The following is a 26,797-nucleotide window of genomic DNA, read 5'->3' as shown; positions in this document are numbered from 1 at the left end:
TCTCTGGAGCCCCGGGATCACAGCATGTGTCACTGTGCCTAGCTCGCCTGTTCTAGTCTAAGCCTTTGCCCATCAACATGGTACACAGGGAACAAAGCATTTGCTATAAATAGAAAGTGCGGCATTCCCATTCTTCCTGTCTCTCTCGACTGTGACAGAAAATTGTGGAGGAGGGAGTTATCACTTGTTTTTACCAAGAGAAACAGATTCACCTAGAACCAAGCTGTCCCAGAGCCAAACTGAATAGAATCCTTCTACAAAGCCCCAGTCTTCTCCTCTGATGCTGGCGTATAAAGCTCTTGTAATGTAGAGACGAGAGTTTAAATTCTGCTTCACCGCAGCCGGGTGACGGCTGACTCAGCTGCAGCTCGGCACAGCGACATTACGACTGACGAGTAATTTACAGCTGTGAGGGGGTGGACTGCGACTTGGCTGGTGTTCACTTTTTCACGCCCCTTATTTTATTTTTCCCTTCCAAGTGGCTATTATTTATACACTGAAGTCCTCCAGCACTCCTGCTGGAGACCCTCAGGACTGAGTGCTGCCCCAAATGCTGCGTCTGGGGAAGCACTGCGCCTTCCACGATGGCAGAGGCAACACGGAGAGATTTTAAAAAGGGATGTCATTGATCACTCGGAAACATCTCCATGCTGTTGAGATTCTCAACTCTCTCCAAATCCCCTATTCATTTAGCACAAACCCCTAGGTGTGAACTGCACAAGGAAGACTCTTCAGGGGCCCTGTTGGCCCGCACATTACAGTGGGGAAGAGCACGCTGCCCCACAGAGAGGACTTTAAAACCCGGTGTGGTGGCAGTGCACGCCGTTAGTCCAGCACTCAGGAGGCAGAGGCAGGCGGATCTCTTGAGTTGGAGGCCAGACTGGTCTACAGAGTGAGTTCTAGGACAGCGAGGGCCACACAGAGAAACTGTCTTGAAAAAACCAACAAACTCCAAACAAACATACAACAACAAAACCCTCTTTATGGTTGTTTAAAACCTTTTTATTTTTAAAAACATTTTTATTTCTAAATTTTGATGTCAATGAGTGCTTTGCCTCCATGTACTTCTGTGCACCATGGGCTTACAGTGCCCACAGAGGCCAGAAGAGGGCATCAGATCCCCTGGAACTGGAGTGAGCTGCCATGTGGGTGCTGGGAATTGAAACTGGGTCCCCTGAAGAGCAGCCAGTGCTCTTAACCACTGAGCCATTCCTCTAGCCCCTTAAAAATGGTTTTCTTTTTAAAAATTGGCTTTTGAGACAGGACTTCATGTAGCTCAGGCTAGATCCAAACTTATTCTGTGGTAGAGGCTGGCTTTGGTCCTGATCTGACCCCCTTAGTAATGTGGTTACAGTCTTGGGCATCATGCCTGGCTAAACTAAACTTTCCAAAATGAATAGTAAAGGGCTGGGAATGTGGTTCATTCGGGAACATGCTAGCATGAGGACCCGAGTTGAGACCCCCAGCAACTATGTAAAAGCTGGGCGTGGTGGTCTGCCTCTGTAATTCCAGTTTGGGCAAGTGGAGACAGGAAACGCCTGCTGCTTACCAGCCAGCTGTCTTGAGCCAGTAAGCTTCAGATCCAGTGAGGCCCTAACTCAAACAGCAAGGTGACATGTGACTGGACAACACGGCCCTCTAGTCTCCACACCACACACAAACATATACACCCCCAAACACACAAACAAGATAAAAACTAGTAAGATTAAGAGAAAGGAAAACTAGCCTTTTGATATTACAGCATACTTTCAGGTGTAAGCACGTTATCACTGTAGAGGTACAGGGGCACATGAGGGAAGGGTACACACGCAGGGGCGTGTAGCTGTGCCAAGGGCTGTGGTCATCAGACCGCGCCCTGGCTGCACCGTGCCTTTTCAAGCACAATTTCAGCAGTCTATCTGCTTTAACAGAATTTACACTGTGAAGTATTCTAGGGACACGCAATACCTAATAAATATTATCAGAACTATCTCTTGTTACAAAACGTGGTTCAAGAGTTACAACAGGGGCTGGGAAGATGGTTTAGTGGGTTAGGGTCTTTACTGCTCCTGCAGGCAACTCGAATTCAATTCAGAGTTCCCATACCAAGTGGCTCACAGACATCTGCAACTCCAGCTCTGGGGATCTGATGACTCTGGCCTCGGAGCTCACATGCACAGCTCTTCCCCAATTAAAAAGAAATATTTTTTTTAAAAGTTAGAGTGGTCAACATGTAACAAACACCAACACCAGGAGCAAGTGACGGGGAAACAGGGGCAGACTAGTGGCTGTTTGCCCTAGAAAAGCTGGGCATGGTGCCGCAGCCCGGTAACAGCCATTCGCCACAGCCAGTCATCTAACACTTGAAACGACTCAGCCTGGTGCCCTCAGAGCCCAGGCCAAGGTCTCAGACGCTTTGGAACTGAAGTTATAGGCAGCTGTGCGGAGCCCTGTGTGTGCTGGGAACCAGACCTGGATCCTCTCCAGGAGCAGCATTTAACTGCGCAACCACCAGGCCTCTTCAGCCCTAATGCTTATTTACTTACCTTTTACTTTCTGTAGGACTGTTTTGTCTCCTTTTATGTGTGTGCACTCTGTCTGTGCTCACCGCCACGAGCCACAGGAGGGCACTGGAGCCCCTGCTCTACAGATGGTTGTCAGCTGCTCTGCTGGTGTTGGGAACTGAACTTGGGTCCTCTGCAAGAGCAGCCAGTGCTCCTAACCATGAGCCATTTCTCTAGCCTTTCACGTTTAAGTTTTATTAGCTCCCTTACTGGACAGTGTGGGTGGAAATAATGACAGCGATATGCAAACCAAAGAATGAAGGAACACTTTATATTACTGGGAATCTGGAACATAAAATTTTCCATCCAGTCCCGTTCCCCCTTGAAGTTTCTGGACTCATTTGTCTTGTGACCCTCTTTAGTGATTGTGTCAAATAAGGACACACTCATGTCAGGTCTGCTTGGGGGTTGGGGTGTCTCTCCTGAGAGCTAGAACTTAAAAAGAGCAAACATTTGGAGTTGCTTAAAGCAATAAAAATATCTAGCTGTTTATTGGCTTGTTTATTTCTTGTATTAACTCCTCAGGGAGTATTTGCTCTTTGAACTTCATTTCTCTCAAATATGCCATTACTTTTCAGTTATGGAAAACTGACAAGGAGAGGCTGGTGCTGCTAGCTCATAGATAACAGCACTGGAGAGACACTGAGTGTCTCAAAGCAAACCAACAAACACACATAGACAACTATTAAAGGGTTCAAAAGTCATAAGCTAAGACTGTTGTATATTAATGATAAAGAAAAACAGAAATAAAATCTTTGAGACTAGCTTTCTGAAAATAATCATTTTAAAGTAACTGAGTTGGTATAGAGGCTCACACCTATAATCCCAGTACTGAGGAGGCTAAGGGAGAATGAATTTGAGTTTGTATTGGATGTGATGATTCGAAATGTGGGCCAGCCTGGGCTCTACAGAGGAATTCTATCTCAAGAAGGCACAGTGTGCTCACGGTGTTGGTCTGGCACGTATAGGACCCTGAGTTCTAGCCTGAGCACTACAAGACAGAAGGAAAAATGATGTAAGAATTATGCATAAGAACAGAAACGGAAGTCCAGGTTCCGCGCTGCTGAGGAACGCACACTCTCTCCTTTGGGGTTTCTGTTCTAGGCTACAGGAAGCATCTGCAGCCATTGCCCGTCTGCCACATACTTCCTCAGGCTGTCAAGCTGTGTCTGATTTAGTAAAGCAACTTTTGGGAGTATTTTTTTTTTTTTAACTGAGATATATAGGAGGAACATCTGAAGTACTGAAAACCTAATCTTTTGCTTATCTGAGTAGCTACAAACTAGGTGGAAGACAGCTTAACTAGATGGTTGAAAATGTTAGCTATAGTGTCTTCAGTGCACACTGATCGTGTGCTTCAGAAGCCAGGTGATGTGGCGGCGTGCGTCTACAATCCCAGCGCTTGGGAAGGTGAAGCAATATGACTGTCCCAAATTCAAGGCCAAGGCCAGCTTGAGCTACCTAGCAAGAGCCTGACTTAAAAGTAAGTAAATCAATTAATTAAAAATAAATAAATAAAGATTGTCACGGTGACACAAGCTTTTAGTCCTAACCCTTGAAAAGCAGAGACAGGTTGAATATCTGTGGATTTCAGGTCAGCCTGGCCTATAGAGTGAGTTTCAGGACAGCCGGAGTTACATAGTGAGATCCTGACTCAAGCAGCAATAATAAAAACTAAAAAGAATAATTTAAAAATCAAAGTAGTACACTAGGTGAAAACTCCTATATGCAGATGGAATTTGGGTTGCCTCTCCTAGAGAAACAAGCCTCTAACATGCTAATTATCACCTGATTGGCTAAACTACTGCCTAAAAGTTTACCATTAAAGAAAATATATAACTGTTACAAATGATGGAGTTGGAATTCGCTACAACTTGTCAAATTGTTCAGCAGAGAGAAGACACAGAGATCAGGAAGAGAGAGTCGGCAGTGTGTGTGTTTTCAAGTCTTTCCTGGTCCAACTGGCTGAAGGTGCCCAGTGCTTGTGTTTCAGTCATTCTTCCGAGCCCAAAAGGCGTGGCTCTCCATGGATAACCATAGCAGCCATCCACAGTGAAGGGTGCTCTGGCTTAGACAGCAGAGGGCTGGAGAGCATGCTATAAACAAGGCTAGCCTGACCAGAGGTTTTCTCTTGCCTCAGAGGGTGATGTTGGTGGCAGCTGATGGTTTTCTCCTAGGAAGACTGCCATTTCCTCTCTTCAGAAGCAGTGTTTGTTCCCTTTCCTTGAGCTTGACTGAGGTGAACTTCTGTCCTTACCGAGCAGGGAAGTGGAAAGCAGGGTTACACAGCTCTTTACTGGGGTCTCTACCTCCTTCACAGAAATTGAGACGATGAAACTGGCCCGTTCGGTCTTCAGCAAGCTCCACGAGATCTGCTGCAGCTGGGTGAAGGACTTCCCTCTGCGCAGGAGGCCTCAGATTTATTATGAAACGTCAATCCATGCCATCAAAAACATGCGAAGGAAGATGGAGGACAAGCACGTCTGCATTCCTGACTTTAACATGCTCTTCAACCTAGAGGTAATGGGCCTTCTCGGAGACGGTGTGACATGGTCCTGCCAGAGAAGGACTGGTGTCCTGCCACTCAAAGGACACAGGGAGGCTGCTACATTAGAAACAGAACTTTTTTGTTATTTTGAGTAAGTTCAAATCATTCCAAATTGGGAATGTTATTTTTTTTTTAACATATATAAGTGTTCTATCTGCATTTACACCTGCCAGAAGAGAGAATCAGTTCACATAATAGATGGTTGTGAGCCACCATGTGGTTGCTGGGAATTGAACTCATGACCTTTGGAAGAGCAGACAGTGCTCTTAACCACCGAGCCATCTCTCCAGCCTGGGAATGTTATTTTTAACAGGTTCACATGGTTCAAAATTGGGAAAGTAAAAAATCTCTTCTGGACAGCCAGTTCCTACCCAGGAAAGCAAGGGAAGTACCAGTTTCTGGGGAAGCTTCTAATGCTATTTTATTAGCAACCAAAGAAAATCATTATATCGGAATAACGTTTTTTGAAAAGGAGAGTTTTTCTGTAGAATAAGTCACATCAAGTGACTTATTAAATTCTCAGAATACCATGTTGCTGAAGCAACAGAAAACACAACATAAAAGAATAAATTTAAGGCTGATTTTTTTAAATCTGGGTTTCTGGGATAGAAGTAGATGGAGTTACATTCTACAAATTCTGTGACTGACAGACTGGATCCATTTTCTTGCTATCTTCTTTTCTATCAAATGCATTATGCTAATGCAAACAAAGGTGGGTTTGTTTCCTCTGCTTGTCACTCACCCTTTCTTTCCGTTTTTAAGTCCATAACTTGAAAATGGCAGTGTAGTAATTTATACACAGAATAATATTCCCTTCCCTTAGGAGCTACCTTTAAATTTCAGCTGCCTGTCAAGGGCTACAGGAGTGATAACAGGCTGGCAGTCGGGGCGCAGAAGGACAGGACCTGGTATTTTTGTTCCAAGTGCTGTGTCCAGGCAAATGTAACCCAGAGGCTATGTGCCAAACAGTCCCCATGAAACTACAGCTGCCTGAAGAGCATGCTCAGATTGGAAGGTCTTACTTCTGGAGGTTAACTGGGTTGGCTTTCATTTTGTCTCCAAATTTGAAGCATAGCTCAAAGAAGAAGTTGTCTTATGCACGAAAGCAGCTTTTGAAAATTATTTAGCAGCAATTATTTAGTGCTTTGCAAGTTCTTATACTGTTTTATCTGGTAACTTCACCCAAAATTCATCACAATAGAAATACAGCAAAGTCTTAAATATGTGTTTGACAAAAGTGTTCCAACAACATTATTAATAAAAAATAAATCAGAAATGACCTAAAAATAATTAAGGGAGATGTGTCTCATAATCTAATCAAGATATTACTTAGCAGCACAGAAATGCTAATGACATAAATCAGGATATAACATTCTTTGTATACTATGATCCTTACTTAAAAACACATGGGCCAAATACAAGGATACAGTAGAGCATGCATTTAATCCCAGTAGAGGCGGAGGCAGAGGTAGGCGGATCTCTGTGAGTTCGAGTCTAGCCTTGTCTATAAAGAGAGTTTGAGGACAGCCAGGGCTACACAGGGAAACCCTGTCTCAAAACAAAAACAAAAACAAAAAACTAAACAAAAGCAAAAGCTCCAGAGCGAGGTGCAGCAGTGTGCACCTGCAATCCAGTACTCTAGAGGTGGAGGCAGGACGGGACCCTGTGTCAGAAAGCCAAGGCATGCATGCACATGTACAAATATATATGCAGATGTAGAATGCTGTCCCACACACCCAAAAGTCTTAATAAACTCCCAGCAAAACAAAACCAAGCCACAGATACAAAGATATGATGGTTATCTGTGACAGTTAGAACTACACTATTTTAAAAGAGAGTCTGTGTGGTGCCGAGAGTCAAACCTAGGACCATACATATGCTAGCTGAGACTCCACCACTAACATAACCCTGACTTTAGGCTTACTTTTCCAAAGACTCCACCTGGCTGCTGTTTTTTCTTATGTTACACTGCATTGTTGAAATTGAGTATTACTTTAGTCCAGATTGTTGAGTCCATTTTCAATGGCATTCTAAGTTGTTTTGCTTAAAATGTAAGACATACTAGTGTTCATGTCTGTAAGTAGATGACAAGTTTCATCATTTTTGAGTTTTACCATTATACTCTGGACATTTATATGTGGACATTTTCCAAAACATGGATATGCCTGTGTCATATCTGTCTGACACATGTGAAGGGGGGGACAGGAGAGTGAGGGGTCCCCTAAGCCTCGGCCACCTAGCAAAACCCAGCCCAGCCTGGGTTACACAACACTGTGTCAGAAGAAAAAGAAAAACTAAAAACCTAAAGCAAGCAAACAAGCAAATAAAAACATACCCCAAAGAAAAGATCTGTTCAAGAAGAGTATGACAGAATGCAGACTCCTAAAAAAACAAATGTAAAGACTCACAAATGATGTCATCAGGTACTGCTGCCTTAAGAGCAGTGAGACCTGAGTGACTCACAGAGCACAGACAGATCTAAGACCCAAACATGGGAGCTGAAAAGTGAACCCAAGACAACACAGAGGTAGAGGAGTTGATGCCAGCAGCTGGCCTTTATGAGAAATGGAACACTGAGGCTTAGACCGAGGCTGAAGCAAGGTTGCCAGGCACACCACAGCACTTGGGTATCTGAGGTGGTTCAAGATTGGTTAACAAGTTTAGAGACTCTGCTATTGATGCTAAGGATTCAATGTGACCAGGAATGGTGCATAAAAGAGGCATTATCATTCAGAACAGTGTATGTTTTTATCTCCACGTATTTCAGACAACCAGAACACAATTGGTCTTGTGCTGGAAATTTCCTATTCTCTGGTATTTTGAAAAAAGTACTCACTACAGAATAACTTTTGCTCCCTTCTTTCTTATATCTTCTTCCTTATTCCTCCTCACAACTTATAGCTATGATTTTGAAGCAAATGCATGTGGGTGGTTTCCATGGTACAAGACAACAAGTTTCATGGAGAGGGCGCTCCAGCCGGCACTAATTGGGCATGATGTGTTCCAGGCTCTGTGTATAAACACAGATGCCCCAGCATTGCAGGTACTCAGCAGCTGATCAGGAGTGTCAGCAAAAGGAAACATTGAGTCTCATTATCTGAACGACAAACGCAGTAGAGGAGGGATGTTTCCAGGGCATCAGATCACTTGGATGGTACTGTGTTCTATTCCTTAACTGTTTTGTGTCCCTATTGACAGGACCAGGAGGAACAAGCTTACTTCGCAGTGTTTGATGGCCACGGGGGAGTGGACGCTGCCATTTATGCCTCTGTTCACCTACACGTTAACTTAGTGCGCCAGGAGATGTTCCCCCATGATCCTGCTGAGGCTCTCTGCCGGGCCTTCCGGGTCACGGATGAGCGGTTTGTGCAGAAGGCAGCCAGGGAGGTATGCCACGTCCTTGCGAACTCCAGCCACAAGTGCACTAGCAGAGTTCAACCAGTGTCTGTGGTTAAAGGGCTATTTTGACCTTTTTTCCTTCTGGGCACATATTATCTAAACTGTATACGCACACAGACACACACTCACTCACCTGAGCCACCAGGCTGGACTCTGCTCATTTCTAAATCCAGTTCCCTCATTTTGTAAAGGAAACCGGGCTGTGGATTTCTAGCCCCTTTCTAGAGCTGCTGCTGGATCTGGCAGGTGAGTGTTGCTTCTTTTCCCCCCACTGCCCGCCAGCTTCAAACTTGGACCACCTCTCTAAGTACTCACAATCTGGATATGGTGAACTGAAAACAATAGTTTTAAAAAAGAAACAGAAACTGGGATTACTTCCACATGTTTGATTCTGCATGAGTAAGCTGTGGTTTCCTAAGTAGAGAGAGGGAGAGTCCTTAGATGATCCTTGAACTGATTTTCTCTTCATAGGAAGGAAACACAGGAACTCATATCCTAAGGCTTGTCAGACCTCAGTGTTTTGCTCTGAATGAAATTCAGGAGTTCTATGTTAAATTTATCATTATCATTCTGGGTGCTGGTACATGATTACCTAGGATACTCTGTTGGATTTTTAGCTGGGGAGAGCAACAGAAAATGTTCAGGCTTTTTGTTTGTTTTTTTAACTTTTCAAAAGTGACTACCTATTAAGACACAGAAAGCTAACCCTTCTGCCACAGGACTCAAGACGGGAACTTTTAAAACAGAAACATCAGATTATATGGTTCATTTCCCTGCTCTCAGTTATGCTGCACAGCAGTAGTGAGGCTGGGAATGAATCAAAGAATAATGGAGAACTATTTGGTAGGAAGCAAGAGAAGTATCTACCTTGACCCCTAAGCTTGGATTGAAACACAAATTACCCACAGGAACAACTACGATCCACAGGTAGAGGTGGACTGAAAAGAAAACCCAGGTCCGCTCAGCCCTTCCTCTGCTCTGCCTCTCTGGAGGCTGATGGCTCTCAGCCTTGGGACAAGGTGAGCCTGGGGAGGCGGGGTCATCTGCAATCACCAATGTGAGGCAGTAATCGCTCTGTCTTTTTAAATCCTACATTCCGGTTTTTCTACTTCCCTCACTTGCTCTGTCAGTGGTGCTGTGTGTCAGTCCTGCCGATGGTTCCCCTGAATAATTCAGGGTCCTCTCAGCAGTCGCTTTTTTCCTTCTTGTGCTTCCATGTGCTGCTTACTGCTGAGAAAAGTAGCTATTCCTGTTGTGAAGCAGCCTGCCTCCTGTTCTCTCCAGGGCATATGCACTCAAGTGTCTTTATCGTGTGTTCCAGAGGGCTGAGTTTTTGAACATTCTGTGTGGGAAGACATTTTATTGGTGGGTGAGGATTTATAACAAACTTTTCCTATATAGGGAAAAAGAAAAGTTGTTTTTCTCATTGGATACAAGAAGCCCTTTACCACCCCTGACGCACTCATTCTAATTTGGGCCAGGTCCTTAGTAACAGAGAGTCATGCTCATTTGGTGGTGACTCATGTCAACTGGAGATGTCATTTTAGTATAGCAGGATCAAGAGCTGTAAGACTGTGGTAGCCACTGCAGTGGAATCCCAGGCTGTTAGGTCTCTATGCAGTGTTCCCAGTCAAAGCTCCCTAAAAATACTGTAGGGAAGATTTTTCTAGTTTGTGTTTTTAAAGGTATATAAGCATATATTCTTCAGTGAGCATATGCTGTCTTGGCTCCATAATGTCCAGAGACTGGGAGCATTTCTTCTGTATGAAGCAAATGCTTTGTACACACATACACACACACCTACCACCTCTACCCAGCAGGTCAGAAGTGAAACAGACTAGAACTAGAAAAGGGCTGTTGGGTATGGTAGCACATACCTTTAGTCCCAGCACTTGGGAAGCAGAGGTAAAGGATCTCCATGAGTTCCAGGCCAGCTGGAGTGACAGTGAGACCCTGTGTATAAAGGAGAGGGAGAAAGCGAGGGGGAGAGGAAAGGAAAGGAAGGGAGGAAGAAGAAGGGAGGGAGGAAGAGACAGACAGCTGATGAAGAGATTTAACAGTGAACTGGAAAGAACAAAGATATTCAGGTGTTTTGCATACTAAACCGGATTACCAGCCCTTGGACAAGTCACAAAATATGCTGTTTTAAAACATACATACATGTATCTTCTATGTGTGTGTGTGTCCGCGTGAGCGTGCATGTGGAGGAGAGGACAGCTTTCAGGAGGTGGTTCTTTATGTCCACAGCACTGAGTGTCAGGGATCAGTTTGGCAGCAAGTCCCTTCAACCTCTGAGCCCCCTCACCTGGTCCAGTTTTAATTAAATGATAATTTATATTTTAGGAGTATGAGTCTTTGGCCTGTGTGTACGTCTGTGCACCATGCAATGCCCATGGAGGCCAAAAGAGGCATCGGATCTCCTGGGACTAGGTTACACATGGTTGTGAGCCACCACCATATGGGTCCTCTGGAAGAGCAGCCTGTGCTCTTAATTACTGAGCTATCTCTCCAGCCCCTGAGTACAGTTGTTTTGTTATTACAGATCAAGTGGATCTGTGTGTAAGCACAAATGCACATAAACTTCTGAGGCAGGCATGGTGGCGCACATGTTTAATCTTGGTAGAGACAGGCAGACCTGTGTAAGTTTGAGGCCAGCATGGTCTACGTAATAAGTTTCAGGCTGCCAGGGCTACATAAGTTAGACCTTTTTGTCAAAAATAAAAATGCTCTGAGAACACAAATTTGTAATGTGAAATAATATTACTAATAGTCTCTCTCAAATGCAGCTTGTATTAACTGTAAATTGCTTCTCAGTGAAAACGCAGTGTCTTTTCTTTGACTTGTGTTAAATTATTTTCAGAGCTTACGATGTGGTACCACAGGAGTAGTGACTTTTATCAGAGGCAACATGCTCCACGTGGCATGGGTGGGCGATTCCCAGGTTATGCTTGTGAGGAAGGGCCAAGCTGTTGAACTAATGAAACCACACAAGCCAGACAGAGAGGTATGTATGATCGGTTCTAATAGAGCATGTCGTAACAGCAGTTTTGTAGTTACTAATGAAGTCTTTATGAGGTACAGAAAGCCTTTTCGTAGACTTTCTAATGAGATGATGGGCAGTATATCTGTTTACTGTAAAGAATAAATCCTGAATCCAGTTATTTGCTTTTTATTGCACTGCTCTTTAGGATGAAAAGCAGCGAATTGAGGCCCTTGGAGGTTGTGTAGTTTGGTTTGGTGCCTGGAGGGTGAATGGAAGTCTGTCAGTCTCCAGAGCTATCGGTAGGAAAAACATTAATTTTGTTTCTCCAAAATCTTCTAGCTCACTGTTTTGTATTAATTTTGATATGAAGGAACTTGAGATGCTAATTTATATGCTCAGAATGCTTATAATTGTTTAAAATAACTGGATGCCTTTTTAATTACTTAAGTACACCTGGCTATTTATACATTTAAATTTTTCATTATAAAATAAGAATCCAAGGAATGTAGAATTTATCAGTTTCTATTCTTTTAATAGGAGCCTCCAAGTTAGTATACAAATCTGCTTAAAACCAAAATGATCATTCCACATTTCTAGAAAACAGAAGGTTCTCCCCAAACTTCACAGTTTCTATCTTTACCTTTTTTGTGAATTATAAAATGATATGAGCAGAATTCTTAGAAACAACACTTTTTATATAAAAGTACTTCTTAAATATGGAAAAATACATCTGTATTGTTTTTGAGAGAGGAGCATGGAGGACAGGCTGGACTCTGCACATGAATGCGGGTATTGCACCTCCACACCTGGGCCAGAAAATGTAAGCTGTCAGATAATCTTGGGTTCGAGTTCATTTTTTCTTCTTCCCTCTGTCCCCATCCATGCTAGGAAGCAAGCCAGGGCCTCATGCATGCCAGGCAAGGGCTTTCCCACCCAGGTGTACTCCAGCCCTTAAAAGCATTCCAGAAGAACTGGTCTCCCTAAAACTTAAGCTTTGTGAAAGGGCAAGACTACTATAAAGCAGCTTCAACACATGACTATATAAGTTGTAGGCATAGCTTCAAGGAATTGGGCTGTGCCTGCCTCTGTCTTGCTTTGGGTTGTGTATGCTGTCGGGCTTCATGGTTTAGCTTCTTTTGCCAGCTGTGTTTTCCTTCTTCAACACACAGACTCACATGTAAATCCAGCCTGCTGAGTGCACTTAGTGTTGCTAACATGCATGTACTAGCTGCCTGCTTGAGGTTGCCAGCTTTTAAAGAATCAGTGTGTGTCTTCATGGGCGGATACGCCGATAGTACAACTCTTCACTTTTAACCTCCCTAAAGAAGTAACTGAATGTAGACTAGCACACACAAAGTTTATATCTAATTACCAAATTAGTTTATTATTACCAAAGATTACAGAGGAAGAAAACCTGAAAGACTTGGTTTAGTTTCATCAGTGATTTAAGGTCTTCCCACTCTTTGAAAAGGTGCTGGCAGGCTGTGAAGGGCCCCAAATAGGAGCATAAGGAGCTAAGTGAGAAACAGAAAGCTAAACGAGTACAAATACCTCATGAAAAATAGTTCTACCTTACAACGAGGGAGCTATTAGGTACTCTGGAACAAAGCCAAGAGAGGGGAAAATTCTCGAGCCTAAAATATACTCTTATATACAATTATTTTTGACAACTGGAGTTGGTCAAGACATGTGACTCTTCCTCCTGACAGTCTTTGTCAGGAGACTGAGATGTATCTCCACAGAGCTACCTTAATGAGGAGATGCTGGCCTTGACCCTAAATATAGAATACAAGATGAAACCAAAGCGGAGTAAGGCTGCCCTTCAGTAAGTGACGGCCAAGATGGAATAAGGTTGACATCATAGATGGTGACTCTGCAGCTGGATGGGGTGACACACTAAGTTTGGGGAGGGAAACGCCCGGGCATAAACAGTTTTAGGAGTAGCAATGAGCATGGGAGGCAAGTGGTTAAGTAGAGGTGTCCCTGCCAGGCTGTGGCAGCTTCCTATTTGCCCCTACATGGTCTGGACTTCAGTAGGTGACTAAGCAGAGGGAACATACAACCAGGTTTGTCTTTTTCAAGCACTTGTAGTTACAGCACAGAAGACAGACGAGCGTAGAAAAGCTTACTTGGGAGATCATTTAGAAGCTTGTGGGTACAGTGCTGGAGATGAGGACATCTAAAAAGGGAGACACGGAGGAGGATATAAGTCGGTGAGACAGATGATAGTTTGAGGAAGAGGAAAACTAACTTCCAGGTTTCTGATTTGTGAGTGGGAAGATGATGAAGCATTTGTAATAAAGCAGCAGCAGTTGGTGGGGGTAAGTTCAGTTGGACATATTTCAATTCTAGGTACTGATGGGATGTCTTGGAAGAGATTTTGTACATACTTAGAAATACAGACTTGGAATTTAGCTGAAAGTTCTGAGCTGGAGATAGGGATCTAGTAACTCATTCCACCTTGGCAGTGCTATTTATTATGTGTGTGCCCACATGTTGAACTAACAGGCATGAGGAACATTGTGTAAAAATGCCAAGATGAGGTCTATGATTTAAGAGTAACACAGTGGCCAGACACTCTAGGTCTGGATCCTGGCTCTGCCACGTTATAGGCTACTGATCTTGGAAAGCTAATGCCTCAGTACTGGTTTGCTTCTTTGTGAAGTCAGAGTACTATATCAGCTCCTGGGACTCATGTGTAAGGCAGCTACATACTGCATTCAGAACTGGGCTCAACATATTCCTAGCACACAACTACTGTGCTATTAAACCAAGGAACGAACCAGGAAAAGAGGAGTGACAGGGAAGTGCAATATTTCAGATACCAGGAAAAGACAGCTTGTAGGCCTAAGCAGTCAAGGGCAGCAGAGGTCCCATGAGAAATGGGTTAAGAAACAAAGAGATTGATGGCTGGAGGGATGGCTTGGCAAACAGTAAAGTGCACTTGTTGCTCTTGCAGAGGACCCAGGTTTGAGTCCCAGTACCTATGTGACTGTTCATGATCACTTGTTGTACCAGTTCCAGGAGATCTGATGCTCTCTTCTAACTACTTTGGGTACCAAACACACATGTAGTGAACATAAATACGCAGTCAAAACATTCACACCCATAAAACATATATTTAAAAAAAAATGGAATTTGAAATAGTAAATAACTGGTAGTATCTGAGAGAAATGTTTTAAGTTGGTAAGTAAAAGAATATATTAATATATGGAAGGGCATGGTGGGACATGTCTGCAATTATAGCACTTGGGAAGCTAAGACAGGACTGAAAGCTAGTTTCAGGTTAACCTAGGCTATATATTACAGTGAAAAAGAAAGAAAAAGAGAGGAAGAAAGAGAGGAAGGAAAGAAGAAAAAAGGAAGAGAGAGACACACACACACACAGGGAGAGAACTGAATATATTTGTAAAAAGAAAGTAAGTAGACAGGAACTGAAATTGAGACCTTAGCCTGAGCTCTAGAGAGACAGGACAAAAAGAAAACTGACTGTGGTAGTGATCAAAGGTCAACCTATACACCCTCCCCCCCCCCACACATACACATACTAAATCTACCAATGTAAATAAGATTTGGGGAGATTCTTTTGAATGGGCTAAAAAGGGATAGGAAACAGTCAACTCCACCTAAAAAGCAAATGACACTTAAAAGCTCTGACAATAAAAAGGTTTTCAATTGCTTCACCACATGAATCCTCCATTTGTGAGCCAAAGCTGACAGAGGCATGTATGTTTTTTAGCATATGGAGAGAGGAGGTTGAAGACAAAAGGATGTTGCCATTTCCATCATGAAATGATGTTTATGCCCTCCTACCAAATTTGGGGGTGAAATGTCATGAATCTGACACTCAACATGAGAGCAGGTGAAAAGCCAGAATCTTGGCAGTGTTTCCTCTGTGTAAATCTTTGTATGCTCTGTTCTAAACCAACAGTTGCAATAGTCTTTTAATTGTTAGCACTAAAACAAGATTTTTTTGGAACAGTATGACTCAGATCACATTTATTTTTAGAAGCAGAGTTCAGAAAAATAGTATTTCAATCAGGTAGAATAGGGGAAATGAAATAAAGTGGACTAATGGGGGACACTGAATCCTATCTTCAGAAGTTATAATTAGCTTCAACAGTCTATAGTAAGAAGTGAAATCAAACGATGCTTTTCAGAGGTGACAATGTTGATGCACACCTGTCATTCCAGCAGCTAGGAGGTAGAGGCAAGAAGATCAGGCATTCAGGGACAGCCTTGGCTACAAAGCAAGCTGGAGGCCATCCCGAGCTATGTGAATGAGACCTTGACTTAAAAAACAAAAAAATCTCAACCACCCAGCACTCAGGGAGGCAGAAGCAGGTAGATCTCTGTGAGTTCAAGGCCATTCTGTGAGTCCAGGACAGCCAAGGCTACACAGAGAAACCCTGTCTTGGGGTGGGGGGGCAGGAAGTGGGAGGTTAGTGGATGATGGTTACAAAAAAGTGGGGAGGGTAGTTATATGTGTGAGAATAGGGAGTGAAGCTGGGAATATATAGGATCAAAAGGCCCTGTTTCTTATTTACAGATACATTAACCTAAATAATTATATTTGCAAGTATCCATTTCCCTGGTATCTAGCTACTCAACTTGTTTGATACAGCATATAGCCCACACTGTTATAGCTTACCCACAGTTCCTATTGAACTATTCTGAGCCTGACATGCTTGAAAGAAATCTTAGGCAAGAAGTTCCCTACAGCAGATACTAGAAACAGTAAATTACACAGTAAGTCCTAGCTTCATTTCTGTTGCTGTGAAAAATACCCTGAAAACTAGCAAGTTACATGACAAACAGATTTAGTTTAGCTCAATTCCAGGTTCTGGTCCATCACACTGTCAAAATCATAGCAGCATGAGCTTGAGACAGCTAGTCACATCATACCCACAGTCAAGAAGAAAGCCAAGCAAGTGTATAAATGCTTCTAGTACTTAGCTTACTTTTTAATCCAAGACCTAAGCCCAGGGAAAGGTACTGCCCACCGGTGGGCTGCATCTTGTCACTTCGATTAACCTCATTAGGAAAATAAAAAAATCCCTCATAGGCATGCCTACAAACCACAGCCTGATCTAGGCAGTTCTTCACTGAGACACATAAGAACTAACCACCATTTTTAGTGCAACGGAGAAGGTGGTAATTAATGAGAACTGTGTAGGTAACAAGTTCGGAAGGCAGGCAGTCTGATCTCCAGGGCTGTTATCCTCAACATTTAAGACACTTCTCCAAGTGTCTAACAGAAAACAACAGATGAAAACAATGCAGGAACATGGTAGTGTCTGCATCTTGGGGTTCTGAAAGCATTGTAGAAGATGGGTGATCTCAGCAGCTGCGAGAGAAACCTGTGGGCTCAAGGCCTCTAGCCTGTTGGACATCACTCCCTAACACTGCCTTGGGTCTGCTTCTGTCGTTACTAAGTGTATGGCATCAGGGGTAAACAAGGGCAGCACAAGTGGGTCATCTGTGAAGACAAGAAGACTTGTCCCACTTGCTGTGGGCTTTCTGTCTGGTCTTCACCCACTGAACAAAGCAGCATCAAAGAGAAGCCAAGTAGAGAACAACAGAGCAGCCAATGTAACACACCCAGCTCCATGTGTGGGACTGTGCACAAGTCCACCAGCTTCCCTGGCTTTGGGGATCACTCTGTTTAATGAGGAAAACAGCCAGAACAGCCAGGGTTTTTTTTTTCCCCTTCAATATTCTCAAGTTGTAATTAAACCAAACAGAACTACTGAACCAAGATTTCTCCTATATATGACTGATATTTTCAGTACAGCAGCAAATTTGGATTTGATGCAATTTGTTGCTTAAGTCAGCAAAGCCTAAACTGTAGTCAGAGGCACAGGGTCAAGAGTATAAAACGGATGAGGAATCGAGGCCAGTAACAAGCAGTTTTTCAATTGGGATTCAAGCATAAGCAACATCAAAGTAATATACAAGTCAAGTGTTTCAATTACAATTTTAAATACAAACTTCCCATTAAGGTAACTAATCACAGTGCCAACATAAGCATCCTAAAAATTTAGGTGAGCCACAGCCTGCGTTCTGACTGTGTTCCCTTCTACTTCCACAGGAGACGCTGAACACAAGCCATATATCTGTGGAGATGCAGATTCTGCCTCCACTGTTCTGGATGGGACTGAAGACTACCTCATTCTGGCCTGTGATGGCTTCTATGACACCGTGAACCCTGATGAGGCAGTAAAGGTTGTGTCTGACCACTTGAAAGAAAATAACGGAGACAGCAGCATGGTTGCCCACAAATTAGTAGCATCCGCTCGTGATGCTGGGTCAAGTGATAACATCACTGTTATTGTGGTATTCCTGAGGGACATGAACAAAGCTGTAAATGTTAGTGAGGAATCAGATTGGACAGAGAACTCTTTTCAAGGAGGGCAAGAAGATGGTGGGGATGATAAGGAGAATCATGGAGAGTGCAAACGCCCTTGGCCTCAGCACCAGTGCTCAGCACCAGCCGATCTAGGCTATGAGGGGCGCGTGGACTCATTCACTGATAGAACTAGCCTCAGCCCAGGGCCCCAGATCAACGTGCTGGAAGACCCAGACTACCTAGACCTCACACAGATAGAAGCAAGCAAACCTCACAGTACCCAGTTTTTGCCACCAGTTGAGATGATTGGTCCTGGTGCACCAAAGAAAGCAGATCTTAATGAGCTAATAATGGAGGAGGAAAAATCAGTCAAGTCATCATTGCCTGAACGGAGTGGTGCTGGAGAGTTTCTGGCTTCTTTTAATTTGGGTTCAACAGGGCAACAGATATGCAGAATGGAGAGCTTGTCTCCTGTTTGTCCTGGGTTGGAAAATGAACAGTTCAAATCCCTGGGGAAAGCAGCGTCTAGATTGTATCGTTTACGCCACCACTACTCCAAAAGGCAGCGTGTATTCAGGTTTAATCCAAAGTTTTATTCATTTCTTTCTGCTCGAGAGCCTTCTCACAAAATAGGTGTTAGCCTCTCCTCACTCACTCGAAGTGGGAAGAGAAACAAGATGTTACGAAGTTCTTTGCCATGGAGAGAAAATAGTTGGGAAGGATGCAGTGGAAACATGAAGATTAGAAAGCATAATGATATTCCATGCCCAGACCTTCCCTGGAGCTATAAAATATAAGACTTTTTCTTCAATGTAGGCTAGCTAGGCTCTCTCAAAAATATAACTATCAGAGTAGAAACACGGTAGACATTTTTAACATTCATGTGCTTCATTATGAATCCACGGATGGCTCAATCCTTAAGTGTACATAGATCTTTAGGAAACTCAAAATAGTGTTTTCAATCTTAAAAAAGTATTGGCGGTTTCACTAGCAAAATTATTCAACTGGTCCCTGTGATGTGTCTCTAAACCTACACATAGCCCCCTCTCCACCATCCCTTCATGTCACTAGTGGAAGCTTGAAAGTTATTCCAGTCAGAATATATGGTATGGAAATCGCAACTATGTGGTCTAATGTGCCTAATCTAAAGGAAACAATGCAGAATTCAATTTTGTTGGGAAATGTCCCTCAAGATCTTGGGGACTATGAAGGATCCCTTCCCAATTGTTTGGGTAGATGAAAGACTAAAAGCCACATGGGTCTTAACTGCTGATGAAAGATGCAGTAAACCAGTACCAAAGTGTCATGTACTCAGACTTGGGAGGCGTATACAGTAAGATAATTTACTAATTTTTCACAGAAAATGAAAGGCAACTATGAACATTTTTAATTAAGATACTTAAGGTTTTAGTTATTTGAGAGTTTCATAACCTGTTATGGTGCTTTTGGTGGAATTCTGTTACTCATCATTTTAGGAGACCACCGTCAGCTGGTTATCACCTATGATGCTAATGTTTTTCACAGTACCTTCATCTCAGGAATAAAGTGGTTTAACAGAGATGATGTCAGGTACCATGTTAGATTCAAACGTTATTTGAAAAGAGTTGTGAAAATAGCATTTCTATATTTTCTGTTTTTTTTAAGTTTACAGACAGCAAAGGCATATATTACTATAATGTAAAATATAGTTTGGAGAATGAAAAAAAAAATGATAGTTTTAACTTCTCTAAAATTGTTTTCCCCAAGGGAATGAAGTAATTGGTATGAAGGAGGTTGAGTGTGACCCAGAGGCCAAGTGCAGAGGAGAATGCAGATCACTGAGAGCCAGGGCCATCCAGTTTTAACTGGAAGATGAGCCAGTGTCCAGCCCCGCTTCAGACTGCAGTGACAGGTCATGTGCTTCTCATTTCAATACTTAAGTTATAGTTTTAAACCGTCTACCTTTTGCCATTTTTAGTTTCAAAGCAGAGAGACAGCAAATCCACTATAATGTTTGTTCAATGAGGCAGCCGAGTTTCTCTCAGTCACGACTGTTTCCATGTTCCCCAGGCCATCACCCTGGGCCAGCCAGGCCGACAGACAGGACCAGCTGCTAGAGCCACTGCTAGTACAATGGACGCACTGCTAGTGTTCTTGCTGAGGCCCAGCCACTGCCCAATTATGTTCTATGTAACACAATTCATGTTGCATTCTCCAGACCCAGAGGCCTAGGATCCCCAAATTTCAGAGACAGTGATGGCTGTACACATCACAGGTAATGGTAGAGCTACCTACCAAAACCCAGCTTCTCTTCAGCCGTGATCACACTGTTGATCTACAGCATTTGTTTTCTGTTGGCCTTGGAGCCATTAATTCTTCCCCTCCAGTCTTGTGACACACAGGTGAAAAGGAATAAATGTGGCTCCCCTCAACAGTGTTAGTTCATCATCCTTCTGATGCTCTGCCCTCTACTTGGACCTCATTCACGTCTGTCATTTTTTAAAGCCCAGATCTTATTGCCAACCCATCAAATTCAGGGTCAGTTCCAAATCAAATTTCTAATGAAACAAGAAAACAGAAGCAGCAGAACATCATATCCCAAAGTAGCTAAGTACATTTAAATTTTTTTTTCTATGTTTTATCTGTTGGTAATAATTCCGATCAGCATGAGGAGAAAGAACGAACTCTGAGGTAATAGGCTTTTTATCAGTGGGGTAAAAAAAAATGGGTGGATGAAACTGGGACAAACAGACCCATTTTGAAAGGTCTGGATTTTGTAGGTCTGACTACACAGCAGTGTTAACTCCATTTCTCATACCATTAGCTCTCTAGAAAATAGAGAAAAGTACTTCTAGTGTGGTCAAGTTAATAAACCAATATTGTAAAAAATAACTTCATTTGTTCACAATGTGCGTATTTATAGGGTAGTTAGGTACCATTTGTAAGGTAAGTCTTTTAACATTCTATAATAATAAAGTAGTGGTTATTGGCCTGATAGATGCTGCTGTTGGTTCTATAAACCAGACAAGAAGCAGTGCTTTGTGAAATGCAGTGTTAAACCTTAATGCCACTGGTGATAGGAAGTAGTTCCCTTCAGTTCAAATCCTCTGCCCTTATTTGCTGCTTGCTAATGTAAGCAATAAGTAACCCTCTAACTAATGGTATCTATACATTTCTGTAACTTATATTTAATGACGTTGTATCTGGTGATTGTAAAAATATTAGAGAGATATAAAAGTATCTATACAATATATATTAACTGTAAATGCTGAGGTATAGTCTGTGAATTATGTGTTTTGTACCTCTATTTCATTGTGCAACTTAGTGGTGGTGAAGTTCTACACTCGATCCTTAAAGAGTGGCAGTGTCACCTTTTAACACGATCTGCATCAACTTGTTTGCTTGCTAAAACAGTTTTGTTAAGTAGGAAATAGCAAAACCAATATAAACAAGACAGTGTAGTATCTGATAGGAAAGCAGTCAAGTCACCAACCGAGGTTACTACTCCTTGTACATTCACTGTGAGTTGCAAAGGGCATCGTCCCTAGTTGAAAAGGTTTTCCTTTTTAGATATGTATATTGGGAAGGACATCTGAGGTTGGCAACGTTACAGCACCAAATACTGGAGCTATTAATTCTCTTTATGTCTGTACAACAGAAGTCAGACAGAAAAACATGTATATACCTTTTCTGTACCTACAAGTGCCATCCATTGTCCTTGAAGTAATACAATTAGAGTCCACGTTGCATTTAATTTAAGTAGAAGGCTCCTTGAAAGCAGCACTGTTTCAAAGGACAATGTCAGTAATGTCAACACTAACTCTAACCCTGACCACATTATGTGGTAACAACACTGCATTTCCATGACGACCACCACACTCCATTGTAAGAAGTGCAACATCAAAGGGGCAGATGAAAATGATGCATGATGCTTCCAGTGTTGCAGGTAAACTGCTGTGCTTCAAGTACTTCCTCCCCATCAAAGGCTTACTCAAGTTTTGTCAAAAAAAGGTCTAAGTTATTTTAATTTTTAAACTTAATTTGCTCAATGATCTTTTTCACCTAAGGCTACAAAACGTTTGTTTGGGAAAATTTTCTTTGAATCATAAATTACTAAAATATGTCTTCACCTTTCAAAGCCAGGATAAGATACTCTTTGTTTTGATCATGAAAAGATTTTTTTTTTTTTTTTTCAAAACAAATGATACTGCCAGTATTGTAACATCCAGACAAATAGTACTGGATACTCTTGTTGCAGTCTCCAGCAGCATTTTAGCCATTCAAGCCTATTTATTCCACTAATTTGAAACATGAGGGAGGGCAGGGGATTCCACTGACACAGCAGTAACTCTTGCAAAGGAAATACTTTTAATTAACTCTGATGTATTAGATAATGCAGATACATCATTGTACTCTCTCTAGGTGCTCTTTGCTGAGAGACAAGCTTTCTCTTATTCATAACATTTGACATTTCTCTGCAAAGAATTCTCTCTGGAGTGAAGTGAGTGAAGTTACATTACAAACCTGCTCTACAGATCACTTTTGAGTTGAGTTGTAATCATAAGTGATCCTTCATGTTTTATTTATTAAAACTGTTTATTCAGGTAAGGAGTATGTTGAAAATTTGCCAATATCTTAATAAAACTCAGCAAGTAAAAACCACCAGTCTTATTTGTCTTCTTCTTAAAGGGAAGTTGAGTTACTCAGTGCTTAAACTAGGCAGCTCCCTCAGCCTAAACCCCTCCCCCAAATCTTCAGGAGGCCTTCTTTTTTATTTTGTATTTCTATGTAGCCCTGGCTGTCCTTAAACTCCTAAAGATCCATCAGCCTCTGCCTCTCGTGCTGGGATTAAGGGCGTGTGCCACCCCACTGGATATGGTTCTTACACCAACGACACCACTGAAAGCTACAAATCTTCTAAGCACTGCTTTAACTATTACCACTCACCCACCCAACAAAAAAATAGCACACAGATGTTTTTGTTCTTTGTGCTTCTTCCCACTGGTTTAACTGGAATAAGAAAGGGAACAGGTAAGATGGCAGGAGAGATAAGATAGAACCTGCCCTGGGCTATGGGATTCCTCAAATCTTCCAGTAACTTTACTCTTAGGTCTTTGCACCCAGTTGCTCAAGCTTTCCTTTCACATCACTGAACTTCAGTCAAGTGAGTGGTGGCTCTGTCCTCCTGGAGGGTTTGTCTACAGGTACAGGCACAGAAAGAAGAATGTATACAGCGAAGTAAAACCAACTATACAGGACACTTGCATCTAAAGCAGTGGTTTTCAACCCATGAGTCATGAAGCCCAAAGATCCAGAGACACAGATATTTACATTCAGTTATAAAGTAGCAACATAAATAATTTTATGGTTGTGGGTCACCACAACATGAGGAGGAAGTATATTAAAGGGCTGTAGCATTAGGAAGAGAGGGAGCCAGTTAACACACCCTCACTCCTTCTTTACTAGCAGTTACAACAATCTTTAACTCCTAATTTCTTTGGTAAAGCACTTAACATGTGTGGTCCTGGTCTAGGTCCCAGCACAGGAAAGACATTGATTATAAAGTTGTCACCTGGCCCACTCCACCACTGGCTTTTGTGTACAACTACCCCACCAATGACCTGCACCCAGATACCTATTACCCTAAGAACAACCAGTAAAAGACTTTAGGGGCCTACTTTTGCTTGGCCTTAGAATAAACTCGAAGAACTAGGAATAGGAAGCCCAGCAAAGTTGCTATGGACTCACTGTGGAGGCAGACTCAGTGAGGCCAGCCTACAATGCACTCTCCTGGAGGAGACCACCTGCCTATGGTACTTGGGCAGTAGTTCTGGTCTGGTAGGAAAGCAACAGAGGCCCAGCCTGCTAACGTGTCAGCCAGAGAAAAAGTTTTCACAAAGCACTGTGATGGACATGCAGCCCAAACTACAGAGTGGCTGACAGCATTTACTGTTTGTTCATAAGCTTCCTCAAACGGTTAAAAAAAAAAAAAAATTCCATAAAAATAAATCAGATAGCCATGTGTCCACTGACTGCTGTGAGAACTAGAGGTAGGATGAGAAGTCTTACAACGCCATGGAAAAAGAACAGTTCTCAGATGTTCCTAATTTTCAAGATTGTGGTTTAGTTTTCTATGTTGCTGAAGGTGGCTTTAAACTTGACCGTTTTCTAAACTTTCTATAGTCAGAAGTCAGAGACATCCTCTTTGGCTTTCTGAATGACGGACATCAGAAGAAGGAGAAAACAGGGAACAGGACAGGAGCCTGCCACAGAGGGCTCTGAAAGACTCTACCCTGCAGGGTATCAGAGCAGATGCTGAGACTTATGACCAACCTTTGGGCAGAATGCAGGGAATCTTATGAAAGAAGGGGGAGAGGAAAGACCTGGAGGGGACAGGAGCTCCACAAGGAGAGCAACAGAAACAAAACATCTGGGCACAGGGGTCTTTTCTGAGACTGATACTCCAAACAAGGACCATTGATGGAGATAACCTAGAACCCCTGCACAGATGTAGCCCATGGCAGTTCAGTGTCCAAGTGGGTTCCATAGTAATGGGAACAGGGACTGTCTCTGACATGAACTGATTGGCCTGCTCTTTGATCACCTCCCCCTGAGGGGGGAAGCAGCCTTACCAGGCCACAGAAGATGACAATACAGCCACTCCTGATGAGACCTGATAGACTAGAGTCAGATGGACAGGAGGAGGACCTCCCCTATCAGTGGACTAGGGGAGAGACATAGGTAGAGAAGGGGAAGGGAGGGTGGGATTGGGAGGTTATGGGGAAGGGGGCTACAGCTGGGATAAAGAGTGAATCAACTGTAATTAATAAAAATTAAAATAAAAAATACTTAAAAAAAAGTCAGATACAAATTTTTAAGTAGGGCTGGAGAGATGCCTCACCACTTACGGGTGCATACTGTTCTTACAGAGAACCGGAGTTCAATTCCCAACATGCACATGGGGCAACTCACAAACACTAAATTCCAGCTTCATGGGATCTGACACCTCTAGTCTCAGGGCACCCACACTCACATGTACATAGCCACACATAGGAACACACATGCATAATTAAACACACAACATTAAAATATTAAAAATTTCAATAGTTCACTATCCTCTGAATTATGATTTTAAAAATTACACTATCAAGCTTGGCATGATGATATACACTTGGGAGAATCACCAGTTTGAGGTTACCCTGGGCTATAACGTAAGATCTGGTCTTAAAATACAAAGACCCAATGTTTTAAACAAGCATATACTTTACATATTTCTTAAGATACCAGTATTTTCATCTTCTGAGATGTAGATTTAAAGGCAATCCTTTCAATCTTCAAATGAGAAAGAGCCAGGTTAACCATGACTTTTCAGACCACTGAAAAGATAAAGAGAAATCAAGTGGCCTAAGGTCAGGAAAAATGCAGGAGACATGCTTGTTACTCCATTTACAAGTTGTGAGCAGCCACTAGAAACAGCAGCAGGAGTAAAACATAGTAAAGGAGGGAGACACAACATCCCAGTGGCCTCTGGATACTAAAGAGTCAGGGACTCTTACAGGCTTTTCTCTGCAGATCTACAACAAATACAAGGAAAGGTCCTAACCAGTATCTACTGTGGTAAAGACCCAGAAGAGACACAACAGACTAAGGAAAGAAGCAGAAACTCCCCAGACCCTTTTGCCAATGTCCTAATAGAATAGAAGTGTCAGTGTAACGCTTCTGGGGAGGATCATGCAGTGGACATAGTGTTTGCCTGACAAGAGTAAGGCCCTGGGCCTAATCCCAGCACATTATTTAAAAGAGCACACAAGGACAGCCTCTGAGGTGTAGCATAACGGATGCTGCTCACTCAGGGTGAAAGAGACACTGGAGACACTGCTCTGGCACTGTAATCCCAATCAGGAACACAATGTATTGCTACTGGAACTTAAGATCACTGACACACACATCTAGTCAGAATGGCAAAAACTATCAGCACAGGATGTGAACCGGTACAACCACTATGGAAACTGGCATGGAGGTCCCACAAAAACTTAAAAATAGAGCTACCACATGGCCAGCTATACCGCTGCTGATTATACAAAGGACTATGCCCTACCACTGAGAGATGTGCAAATACACCCCCTTCTCCCATCCACCACTATTCACAGTAGCCAGGAGACGGACACAACCTAGAGCCATCAAGAAGTGAACATGTAAAAAAATATATATAGCATCAATACATGGAATTTTATTGAACTCTGAAGAATGAAGCAATGACATTAGCAGGAAGGTGGATAGAATTGCGGAACAATGAGATGGACCAAACTAGAAAAGACAAATATGTTTTCTTCCATATGTGGAATCTAGACTTAAACTTATACATACACATGTGAATTCATTCCCTACTCACACACAGAATCCCCTTCAGAATGAAGATTGCTCACATAAGTCACATTCTAACTGGAAACCACCCAAATTCTTTAAGCACATAACTGAATTACAGTGGAACTACTAGTGGAATACCTGGTAAAACACAACAAGCTGAGTACTGAGTCACACAAGATGCATAAACATAACTGTGCTTACGACATGACCAAACGCCATGTAAGTCTATTTAAACGGTGATCTGGAAAGGGAAGAGTGGCAGCCGGAACTCTGGGTGGAGCGCTTACTGACAGCAGGCCGCCACAGGGAATTCTCAGCAAGACTGAGACACTCTCTGCAGCGCTGTGGTGGCTACACATTTGCCAAAGCCTGAGAACTATATGCCAGAGGACTACATTTTAATGTATGTAAATTAAAAAATAGCCAGAACGTATGTGGGAGTAGAGAATGCAGACTGTAACGATTAATCTAACTGCATTAGCAGTGAATCACAGAGGCACAATACGAGAGGACAGGAAAGAAAGGAGCTAAGGGAGTCTGGAAGCTTAGAGCCTAAGTTAACTGAGAAAGTATTGTGACATGCTGTTCAAAGACTATAGACTGTACACTGGCTGGGTACAGGGGCATGC

The 26,797-nt window shown here is 42.6% G+C and overlaps 2 protein-coding genes across 3 annotated transcripts in view; one reads left to right on the top strand and one right to left on the bottom strand.

Annotated features, from left to right (window-relative positions):
- The window catches only part of Ppm1e (protein phosphatase, Mg2+/Mn2+ dependent 1E), a 122,013-nt gene extending 103,201 nt beyond the window's left edge, over positions 1 to 18,812 (top strand). The window contains exons 3-7 of the mRNA XM_055620448.1: positions 4,864 to 5,063; positions 8,290 to 8,478; positions 11,351 to 11,494; positions 11,679 to 11,772; positions 17,565 to 18,812. Coding sequence (XP_055476423.1) covers positions 4,864 to 5,063; positions 8,290 to 8,478; positions 11,351 to 11,494; positions 11,679 to 11,772; positions 17,565 to 18,619 — 1,682 coding nt within the window. The 3' untranslated portion in view covers positions 18,620 to 18,812. The remainder of the gene's footprint in view (positions 1 to 4,863; positions 5,064 to 8,289; positions 8,479 to 11,350; positions 11,495 to 11,678; positions 11,773 to 17,564) is intronic.
- Trim37 (tripartite motif containing 37) overlaps positions 1 to 26,797 on the bottom strand; it is a 126,473-nt gene that overhangs the window by 2,946 nt on the left and 96,730 nt on the right. The window lies entirely within an intron of this gene.

The sequence above is a fragment of the Psammomys obesus genome, unplaced genomic scaffold (assembly GCF_907164565.1).
Source record: "Psammomys obesus unplaced genomic scaffold, mPsaObe1.curated_primary_1811, whole genome shotgun sequence".
In the NCBI taxonomy this organism is placed as follows: domain Eukaryota; kingdom Metazoa; phylum Chordata; class Mammalia; order Rodentia; family Muridae; genus Psammomys; species Psammomys obesus.
Note: the sequence above shows the minus strand (reverse complement) of the source record. Positions and strands in the feature narration are given on the sequence as shown.